The 11,813-nt window shown below is 42.9% G+C and overlaps 1 protein-coding gene across 1 annotated transcript in view; it reads right to left on the bottom strand.

Moving 5' to 3' along the window:
- Positions 1-2,683: 2,683 nt before the first annotated feature.
- ALPK2 (alpha kinase 2) overlaps positions 2,684-11,813 on the bottom strand; it is a 136,094-nt gene continuing 126,964 nt past the window's right edge. The window contains exon 13 of the mRNA XM_038743298.1: positions 2,684-2,957. Within this exon, the coding sequence (XP_038599226.1) occupies positions 2,744-2,957 (214 nt within the window). The 3' untranslated portion in view covers positions 2,684-2,743. The remainder of the gene's footprint in view (positions 2,958-11,813) is intronic.

Raw genomic sequence — 11,813 nt, 5'->3', positions numbered from 1 at the left:
CTGGGTTCTAATCCTGGCTCACTTGTCACTCATCACACTGCACACTTGTCTGCAGTGTGACCTTGGGCAAGTCACTTAACCTCTCTGTGCCTCAGTTACCTCAGCTGTAAAATGGGGATTAAGATTGTGAGCCCCATGTGGGACAGGGACTGTGTCCAACCTGATTTGTTTCTATCCACACCAGCACTTAGAACAATGCCTGGTACATAGTAAATGTTTAACAAATGTCTTTTTTAAAAAATCCTCATTTTACAGATGAAGAAACTGAAACTCAAAGAATGTAAGTGATTTGCCCAAAGTCCAAAATAGGCTAGTGATGGAGCCGGGATTAGAACCCTGATCCTCAGACTCCCAGGCTCAGGTTTTCCTCACTAGGCTGTGCTGCTTAGGTGGAAAATCATTTATGCCCATCCTCAACACTTTTGTAAATATATTCAATCATTTATTTTGATTAATCTATATTAAAATATTTGTATGTGTCTCCTCTCCTAGAGTGTAGGCTCCTTGTGGGTAGGGAACATTTGACTGTAAAGTGCTCATCTGTACACTTATTTTCCAGTATGCAGTGCATTGCACCCAGTGGATATCTGATAAATACTATTCTACTATTACTATTGTACAGAAGTGATCTGCATTGAGAAGAAGGAGGAGAAGCTGAGGAGAGGAGAAGAAGAATAGAAGAGGAGAAGAAGCATCTGCTGGATGGAGGCCAGACCTGCTGTGAGTATCCATCCACTGCTATACCCCACTCATATTTCCAAACGACCTCATAGGCTCCCCATGTTGCAAAGTCCCAGGGATGTCAATCATTCAGTGGTATTTATTCATTTGGATGTCTGTCTCCCCCTCTAGACTGAAAATTTGTTATGGGCAGGGAAACTGTCTGCTAATTCTGTTGTATAGTACTTTCCCAAGTACTTAGTATAGTGCTTGCACATAGTAAGCACTCAATAAATACCATCGATTGATTGATTGAGTACTTACCGTACGCTAAGCACTGCACTGGGTCTAGAGTTGGAGATGCATTCTTCTTTCTCCTAGTCTGCAGTCCTACAGGACTTGAGGAATTCCAAACTCCAGCTCTGCAGTATTTTGTTATAGCTATCTTTCCTGTACCTCTCTTCCCCTCTTTTCAAGCCCCCCATTCTCAAACCACTTTTCCCTTTATTTCCTCATCTTTTTATCTCATATTTGTCTTTCTCTCTCCCTTTTCCCTCTCCTTGTAATACTTTGTCCCCCTTTTGTCCCTCTTTTTCTTCTCCTCTTCTTCTCTGTACCTTTTCCTTTTCCTCTATTTCCCCCTCTCCGTCCTACTTGATCCCTGTTCCATCTCTGCCTGTTCACTGTATCTCCCTCTGTCCTCCCCGCAAACAATTGAATGTACCCCTAGCTGGTGGAAGCCTGATTCCAGTCTCAATGGGATTTGGGATTATCTTCAAGGCTCTTCCCACAGGTTACCCCTTAAAGCTGAATTTACAAGTGGGACAGGGACTGTGTATGACCTGATTAACTGTATCTACCCCAGGTCTTAGAACATGCTTGCCACATAGGAAGTGCTAAACAAATACCCTAATATTAAGTGTGTTTTGATCCTTGTAAAAACTCAGAAAGGACCAGACCTCCAGTTTTAGACTTTGTACATGGCTGCTGACTATTCTGTCAACCAGAAAATACCAGCCCTTCATGATTCATGGTCTTTAGAGGATAAAAATCTAAGTAAAAATAGGCAAATTCAGGGCTTTGGGGGGCTTAAAGAGAAAATTTTCTATAATGCGGGGGCTGAGCTCCTAGAGCACTTGGTTAATGTTTCAAATTCCATGTAACAGGTGGTTCTAATGACCATAATATGCATACGACTCACTTCTGTTGAAGTAGGAATTTTATTAAACAGTACAGTACAACTATGTGTCTCAACTTTATAACTGTTTAAATAATTATGAAAAAGGTCATAATTACCTTATCCTGTCTTCAGCATGAAATGCCAGAATTCACCACTAGCGCAAAATTTTAATACAAAGGAGGAGTTCATATTTCAAGTTTACATAGCAGCTGAATGCCATAACATCACCGGTGTAAAAATCTAGAATAAGAATAATAATGATGGTATTTGTTAAGCGCTTACTATGTGCAAAGCACTGTTCTAAGCACTGGGGGGATACAAGGTGATCAGGTTGCCCCACGTGGAGCTCACAATCTTAATCCCCATTTTACAGATGAGGTAACTGAGGCACAGAGAAGTGAAGTGACTTGCCCAAAGTCACAGAGCTGACAAGTGGTGGAGCCGGTATTTGAACCCATGACCTCTGGGTTCATAGAAGTTAGGCATGATATGGTAGGAGTCTCCCACTTCACACCAAGGTCTAGGTAACACAACAGTATGCAAATACACAAACATACAGTAATGTGAGGTTGTTTAAAATACTTATTTATACAGGGACAATGCTGTCTTTGCCTTCTGCCCTTTGATTTGTTCTCCCCGTGATCAAAGTCCTGGGTTCCAATCTCTTCTAACTTTTCGGAAGACGAAGAGTCATGTTTTTGAAGCATTTCCAAGTACAAACACCTCACTCTAGTCACATTTATACACAAAAGTTCAGACTGTCTCTCTCTTTCTTCCCCCTCTCTTTTGCTCTCCCTCTCTCTCACTCTCTCTTTCTCTCTCTTCCTCTCCAACCCTCTCCCCTCCCCGCCCCACATTCTCACAAGGCATATGCATTGTTAGCAGACAACTTCAAACAACAGTCTATGTCTTGTTTTCTTGTACCACACCCATAGTTTTCTTTATATTGGAAGTGTTTGGTTGAACTTTGTTTCTCCCGCTGGTTGGCTTCCTTTGTTTCTGGTGATTGGCTTGAAGTGATTTCAACCCCAACATTTCACAATATTTGTTACATTGATGAAGTGCTTTAAACTGATCGATGAAAGAGATGGAACAGTTGCCTTTAAATCCTTTGTACCTATGGAGGGAATAATGAAAAAGGAACTTCAATATTTTTTTTTTCAATAAAGATGTCCTTTGTAGAGTTTGGGGTAGGTAGATATTGGATAGTAAAAATGCAATAATTATAATAATTGTGGTATTTACTAAGCACTTACTATATGCCAAGCACTGTTCTTAGCACTGGGATAAATACAAGATAAGTATATCAGACACAGTCCATATCTCAAAGGGAATCTGCCTAAGAACAGAGGAGAACAAGCTTTAAATCCCAGTTTTATAGATGAGGAAACTGTGGTATAAAGAAATTGAGTTGCCCAAGGTCACACAGCAGGCAAGTGATAGAGCCGGGATTAGAACCCAGGTCCCCTGACACGAAGGTCTATGCTCTTTCCACTGGGCCATTGAGCTTCTCAAAAGATGTCCTTGTTCCTCTTAGACACCAGCAACTAAATGAATGAGAATGATATTACTGATGCTGAAAACTACTATAGAAATGTCAAAAGGAATGAAAATGAAAGCAAAGGCCCTTTTGTTGAGTCAGAAAACAACACACATATTTGCATGAACATGGGATTCCTATGCCTTCTGGAAAATAATTGTCACTCCACTTTTCCTTTTATTCAGAAAAGCAATACGCCATTTCTTCCTTGTGAGTACCTGGCTCTGGGACCTAAAAGAGAAAATACTTCTTGAATGCTTGGAGAAAGTTTCCCCGTGCTGATATTTTCCACTAATAATTTTTTTAATGTAAAATGAATTAAGATACATGCAGGTGAAGAGATGGAAAGTGAAGACTCTCACATTATTATCAGATTTACTGAGCATGTGCCAATCACTTACTACGGCTAAGGAGAAGGTAAAGACAAGATAAACAATTCGTAAACAGTCCCTTTACCAGGAGAGACTTGCAGGCTAAGAGGAGAGAAGGCAGACACATAGAATATTGAGAATTATTTTTTTGTTTTATGGTAATTTTTAAGTGCTTACTATCAATCAATCGTATTTACTACATGCCAGACACTGTAAAAGTGTTGGGATAGATACAAAATAATCAGATTGGGCACAGTCCCTGGCCCACATGGGCCTCACAGTCTTAATCCCCATTTTATAGGTGAGGTAACTGAGGCACAGAGAAGTTAAGTGACTTGCCCAAGATCACACAGCAGACAAGTGGCAAAGTTGGAAGTAGAACCCAGGTCCTTCTGACTCGCAGGCCTGTGCTCTATGCACTAGGCCTCTCTTCTTTTGAACAAAAACCATATTGCCACCACGTAGATTAAGCTGACAAGCTCAATGTTTAAGTCTCAGAACCACAAATAAAGATGTCATATAGGGCATCATTGGAATCAGCACACTTAAGAATCAACAAAATCACCACCTTTACCTCTCTTTTCCTCCTACTACCAAGTGTTCAACAGTCTTTAGTATGATTCAGTTTACCCAGCAAAGTCCACATTTTCCAAAATCCTCCCACCAGTCTTCTGAGCTATCACCACCCCCCAGAAGGAAAACCACAAAATAAATGAGGCAGAGACAGACTGTTTCTAACGTCAGCAAATTGAACAGTTGAGCTTTGCTTTGAAAACTAATTTTATCTCCTGTCCACCTGCAAGGCAACCGTTAGATCGACTCCAACATGATGCTGACCCAACATCTAACAGGATTAAAGAAGTCTAATTTGAACCAGCTTTTTTTTTTTACAGTATTTGTTAAGTGCTTACATGTGCCCGAACTAAGCACTGGGGTAGATACATGGTTGTCAGCTTGGACGCAGTCCCTGTCCTAAATGGGGCTCACAGCCTTAATTCCGATTTTACAGATGAGGACTTAGAGGACTTGGGTTCTAATCCCAGTTCCACCACTTGTCTGCTGGGTGACCTTAGGCAAGACATTTAACTTATTCTTTGTGCATCAGTTACCTCATAAGTAGATGGGGATGAAGACTATGAGCTTTATGTGGGATGGGGACTGTGTTTGACCTGAATGTCTTGTATCTACCCCAGCACTTAGTAATAATAAAAATAATAATGGCATTTATAAAGTGCTTACTATGTGCAAAGCATTGTTCTAAGCACTGGGGAGGTTACAAGGTGAACAGGTTGTCCCACGGGGGGCTCACAGTCTTCATCTCCATTTTACAGATGAGGTCACTGAGGCACAGAGACGTGAAGTGACTTACCCAAAGTCACACAGCTGACAAGTGGTGGAGCTGGGATTTGAACCCATGACCTCTGACTCCAAAGCCCGGGCTCTTTCCACTGAGCCACGCTGCTTCCACAAGTGTCTGGCACATAGTAAGCATTTAACAAATACCACAATTATTATCATTATGATTATTGTTATATCTGTACCTTTATCTCTCTCTTGTGGGAAATGCTACATTAATGGAAAGAACACAGGCTTGGGAGACACAGGATCTGAGTTCTAATCCCATCTCTGCCACTAATTTACTGTGTGACCTTGAGCAAGCCACTTAACTTTGCTGTTCCTCAGTTTCCTCATCTGCAATACCTGCTGTCTCTCTCTGACTTAAACTGTGAGCAGCAGCATGTGGGACAGAGGTTGTGTCCAGTGTGATTACCTTCTTGTATCTACTCCAGCATTTAGTATAGTATTTGGCCCATAGTAAGGGCTTAACAAATTCTACCACTTTGGTTATATTATTATTATTATTTTCCCAGTTTGATAAATGAGCAGGTATATTTTTCTCCTTCAGATTATCCTCAAATTTTGTTCCACTTGAAATATTCCTTGTCTTGTTCAAAATGCATTGAGCAGATACCACCTTAGGTGCAGGCAGATGGGATAAACTACAGTGATCCATGAGCTGTCAGTCAGTCAATCAATTGTATTCATTGCATATTTACTATGTGCATTATCTTCAATGGTATTTATTGAATATTTACTGTATGCAGAGCACTGTACTAAGCACTTGGGAGAGTACAATACAACAGAGTTTGTAGACACTTTCCCTGTCCACAACTTGCTTACAGTCTAAAGGGGGAGATAGACAAAATAAATTACACATATGTACATATGTGCTGGGGGGGAGAGGGTGGGATGAATATCAAGTATTTAAAGGGTACATATCCAAGTGCATAGGCATAGTGAAGGGGAAAGGGAAGGTGAGGGCTTAGTGAGGAAAGACCTCTTGTAAGAAATTAGATTTTAATAAGACTGAGGTTGGAGAGTGGTGCTGTTAAATGGGAAGGGGGAAGGAGTTCCAGGATAGAAGGAGGATATGGACAAGGGGTAGGCTGTGAGACAGATGAGATCATAGTACATTAAGTAGGTTGGTGTTCCAAGAGTAAAATGTGCATGGTGAGCTGAGTTGTATTAGGAAATTAGTGAGGTGAGGAAGAAGGGTGAGCAGGCTGACTGACTGCTTTGAAGCCAAGAGTATGGAGTTTAGGTTTGATGTGGAGATGGATGAGAAACCACTGGAGGTTCTTGAGGAGTGGGGAGACAAGGACAACTTTTTTTTTATTTTTCAATTATGTAGAAGTAAGGATTGGAGTGTAGAGAGACAGGAGGCAGAGAGATCAGTGAAGAGGCTGACGCAGTAATTAAGGTGGGGTAAAGAAAGTGCTTGGATCAGCAAAGTAGGAGTGTGGATGGAGAGAAAAGGATGGATTTTAGTGGTTATACAAGTAGAACTGACAGGATTTAGTGACCGAAAGGTTATATGGGTAGAATGAGAGACATGAGTCATGGATAATGAACTTGGGAGACAGGGAGGATAGTTACCCTGTCCTCAGATGTCTGTTCTCTCACTCAGCTCTCTGCTCTGAACTTTGACTAGCCCTGTTGGACCAAGTGATACTTCATGTTGAGGACTCCTGCCAATCCCTCCTTGACCCCAAACTCTCCCTCCCTTACAATAGTCTCTCTAGACCTTTGAGCTTTGTTGAGCTAGGACTGAGAGATCTTTACTACGCCTTGCAAATAAGTACCCAAAATGTACCAGCCTACATAATCCTCTAGACTGTGAGCTCATTGTGGGCAGGGACTGTGTCTGTTTGTTGTTGTATTGTGCTCTCCCAAGAGCTTACTTCAGTGTTATACACACAGTAAGCACTCAATAAATGATGGAATTAATGAATGAATAATGCTTTTAAAAATCCTGTCCCTTTCTCTCCACCAAAGATGCGAGGGAAGTGAAATGAAATGAAATGAAATGAGCATTTTTTTCCCTGGAAAAGCTGGAAGACTATGAAGGGAAGTTGACAGAAAAGCAGCATGGCCTAGTGGATAGAGCATGGGCTTGGGAGTCAGAAGGACCTGGGTTCTAATCCCGGCTCTGCCAATTGTCTGCCGTGTGACTTTGAGCAAGTCACTTCACTGCTCTGTGCCTCAGTTACCTAGTCTATAAAATGGGAATTAACACTGTGAGCCCCATGTGAGACATGGACTGTATCCAACCTGACTATCTTATAGCTAGCCCAGTACTTGGTATAGTGCTTGGCACCTAGAAAGGGCTTAACAAATATGATTTAAAAAAGGAAGAAGGACCAAAGAGAGAGAGAGTTAGGATTCATTCATTCATTCATTCAATTGTATTTATTGAGCGCTTACTGTGTGCAGAGCACTGTATTAAGCGCTAGGGAAGTACAAGTTGGCAACATATAGAGACGGTCCCTACCCAACAGTGGGCTCACAGTCTATAAGGGGGAGACAGACAACAAAACATATTAACAAAATAAAATAAATAAAATAAGTATGTATAAGTAAAATAAATAAATAAATAGAGTAATAAATATGTACAAACATATATACATATATACAGGTGTTGTGGGGAGGGGAAGGAGGTAAGGCAGGGGGATGGGGAGGAGGGGGAGAGGAAAGAGAGGGCTCAGTCTGGGAAGGCCTTCTGGAGAAGGATGACATTTGAAGTCCTAAAACATCTGAAGAAGGATGCTTTCTTGATGCTTGAACTTTCCCCTGTTTAATGGAGGGGGAAGAGAAAGGATAACTTGGATTCTACTCTTGGGCCAGGTAAGAATGGAAAATAATTAGTACCCCATTTCTGTCCTCGCTGTGTGTAGCAGCACATACAGTGCTTTCCCAGACAGCCAACATCCTCTCTCCTCATATCCAACAGTTACTCTCTGCCTCTTCAAAGCCTTATTGAAGGCACATCTCCTCCAAGAGGCCTTCCCCAACTACGTCCCTTCTTTCCTCTTCTCCCACTCCCTTCTGCCTTGCCCTGACTTGCGCCCTTTATTTGTCCCCCCTTCTAGCCCCACAGCACTTATGGACATATCTGTAATTTATTTATTTAGTTATGTTAATGTCTGTCTCCCTCCCAAACTGTTAACTCACTGTGGAGAGGGAATGTGTCTACTTATAGCTGTATTGCATTCTCCCAAGTGTTTAGTACAGTGCTCCGCACACAGTAAGCTCTCAAGACATGACTGAATGAGTGAATTGTTTTATTGTACTCTCCCTAGTGCTTAGTACAGTGCTTCACACACAGTAAGCACTCAATAGGATTGAATGAATGAATGAAAAGAAGGTACTTGGCCCATTTTCTCTTTCTGAAAACCCCTCCATTTGAGTCTCATCTTTTTCTTCAGGCTGGGCGTCTTTTTACCCCAGTCTGCCCTTCATTCAGCAAGGAAGGATTTTACAAGAATTGTCAGACGTGCCCCCAGATCCATCAAGAAATGCAGTAAGGCAAGGGATGACAGGTGGTGTGTGTTCTGCTACTTCTGGGAGAATCACCACCACAGTCAGCCAAATCCTATCAATTAAGACCCCAACCTCTCCAGTTACACCTCATCTTGCCCCACATTCCTACCCACATTAGGCTGGGTTTATTACTGCTCCCACAGTGCTTTTAACTACAGATCTCAAAGCTCCTTCACCATCCAAATCATCAGCTCCCAGACCAGAGTCACTGAGACATCAGAGAAGCAGCACGGCCCAGGGGATAAAGCAGAGGCCTGGGAGTAGGAAGGACCTGGATTCTACTCCCGGCTCCACTGCTCGGCTGTTGTGTGACCCTGGGAAAGTCACTTCACTTCTCTGTGCCTCAGTTACCTCATCTGTAAAATGGGGTTAAGACTGTGAGCCCCATGTGGGACATGGACTGTGTCCATCTTGATTTGCTTTTATCTACCCCAGTGCTAACTACAGTGTCTGGCACTAAGTATGTGCTTAAAAAATACCATTAAAGAAAAAATCATAGGCCCTGCAAGATCAGGTAACTTGGCCTGGGTTCTTGAGGAACACTGCTAGGTACAGATCCCACGCTTCCTGGCTTCTCCTTCTATCTTCATCTCGAACACCTAGTCCAGGCTGCCTCCATGGAAACGGATCCTGGAGCTTTATTTCTCCACAGACGTCTGGACATGAGAAAGCAGAATACTAAAAATACTCTCACTTCTCACCAAATGTGCATCAAGCCCTCAAACATGAATAATTAAACCTGCAAGCTCATTCCGGTCCCTGATGAATGAGGAAGTTTTGGATATCAGGGCACACTTCAACAGGGTATTTATTTAGCTGACACAGTGGCACAGAACAACAATGACAAAAGGATTATCCATACAGATAAAACTCTGGTGCGGAGTCAGAGATAAATGGTCCACTGTTCGTATGGATCCTCAGCCTTGATCACTTATATATGCATCCATAATTTCTTTTAATGCCTGTTTCCCCCTCTGGACTGTTTGAGAAAATGTCTAATAATAATAATTGGGCTATTTGTTAGGTGCTTACTATGAACCAAGCATTGGGGTAGGTACAGAGAAGCAGCGTGGCTCAGTGGAAAGAGCCCGGGCTTTGGAGTCAGAGATCATGGGTTCAAATCCCCACTCCACCAATTGTCAGCTGTGTGTCTTTAGGCACACAGAGAAGTTGAGTGACTTGCCCAAAGTCACACAGCTGACAAGTGGCGGAGTGGGGATTTTAACCCATGACCTCTGACTCCAAAACCCGTGTGCTTTCCACTGAGCCACGCTGCTTCTCTAAGCTGCCTCTCTCAGCTAATGGGCAGGGAACCTGTCTTGTGCTTCTGTTACTCTTTCCTATTATTAGTACAAAATTAATTTCAACCCTTATTCGTTTCTTCTCAGGATTTCCTAGGTTTCCTAGGAATCCTGAGGGTGCTCAGAGTTGGAAAGCCAGTGGCAACTCTGCTCTCCCCTCACTCCTCCATTTGCCAGGGGACTGGGTGGTGTTTTGCTGGTTCCTGGCATTCACACATCCAAGTGGCTGTGTTTATTCTGCTGAGGCAGGATGACAAATGGGAGGCCTGGGGCCAGAAAGAATCGTGAACCTAATTCAAACCTTCCTGGTGTCATCCCTCAAAGCAGCATGCCTTAGAAGGGGTGTGGTGTCACCATCTGCTGCCTATCCTCTGAGGCTATTTCTGGGAACTTGGGGTCAGTCCCACTCCCTTATCCAAATCCTTAATAACGCTCCCATAATAATAATTACTACTGTGGTATTTGTTAAGCACTTATTATGTGCCAGGCACCGTACTAAGCACTGGGGTGGATACAAGCAAATCAGGTTGGACACAGTCCCTGTCCCACATGGGGCCCACGTCATCCCCCTGGCCTGGAATGCCCTCCCTCCCAACATTCACCAAGCTAGCTCTCTTCCTCCTTTCAAGGCCCTACTGAGAGCTCACCTCCTCCAGGAGGCCTTCCCAGACTGAGCCCCCTCCTTCCTCTCCCCCTCCTCCCACCTCCACCCCCTGCCTTACCTCCTTCCCTTCCCCACAGCACCTATATATATGTATATATGTTTGTACGTATTTATTACTCTATTTATTTATTTATTTTACGTGTACATATCTATTCTATTTATTTTATTTTGTTAGTATGTTTGGTTTTGTTCTCTGTCTCCCCCTTCTAGACTGTGAGCCCACTGTTGGGTAGGGACCATTTCTATATGTTGACAACTTGTACTTCCCAAGCACTTAGTACAGTGCTCTGCACACAGTAAGCACTCAATAAATACGACTGATTGATTGATTGATTGATGGGGCTCACAGTCTCAATCTCCATTTTACAGATGGGATAACTGAGGCCCAGAGAGGTGAAGTGACTTGTCCAAGGTCATACAGCAGACAGATGGCAGAGTCAGGATTAGAACCCATGACCTTCTGATCCCCAGGACTATGCTCTCTCCACTAGGCCGTGCTACTTCTCCCATCTAGAGAAGCCGCCTGGCTCTGTGGAAAGAGCCCGGGCTTGGGAGTCAGAGGTCATGGGTTCTAATCCCCGCTCCGCCACTTGTCAGCTGTGTGACTTTGGGCAAGTCACTCAACTTCTCTGTGCCTCAGTTACCTCATCTGTAAAATGGAGATTAAGATTGTGAGCCCCACGTGGGACAACCTGATCACCTTGTATCCCCCCCAGCACTTAGAACAGTGTTTTGCATATAGTAAGCGCTTAACAAATACCATTATTATTATTATTATTATCTATTATTCAGCTCCGTAAGGGTTCATTCATTCATTCATTCATTCAATCGTATTTATTGAGCACTTACTGTGTGCAGAGCCCTGTATTAAGCGCTTGGGAAGTACAAGGTGGCAACATATAGAGACAGTCCCTACCCAATAGCGGGCTCACAGTCTAGAGGGGGGAGACAGACAACAAAACAACACATATTAACAAAATAAAATAGATAGAATAGTAAATATGTACAAGTAAAATCAATAGAGTAATAAGTCTGTACAAACATTTATACAGGTGCTGTGGGGAGGGGAAGGAGGTAGGGCAGGTGGGGGGATGGGGAGGAGGGGGAGAGGAAGGAGGGGGCTCAGTCTGGGAGGGTTGTGGGTCACCCTGACAGGCATCCGGATAATAATAATAATAATGGCATTTATTAAGTGCTTACTATGTGCAAAGCACTG

Source organism: Tachyglossus aculeatus, chromosome 3 (assembly GCF_015852505.1).
Source record: "Tachyglossus aculeatus isolate mTacAcu1 chromosome 3, mTacAcu1.pri, whole genome shotgun sequence".
Taxonomy (NCBI): domain Eukaryota; kingdom Metazoa; phylum Chordata; class Mammalia; order Monotremata; family Tachyglossidae; genus Tachyglossus; species Tachyglossus aculeatus.
This window is presented reverse-complemented; position numbering and strand designations above follow the sequence as displayed.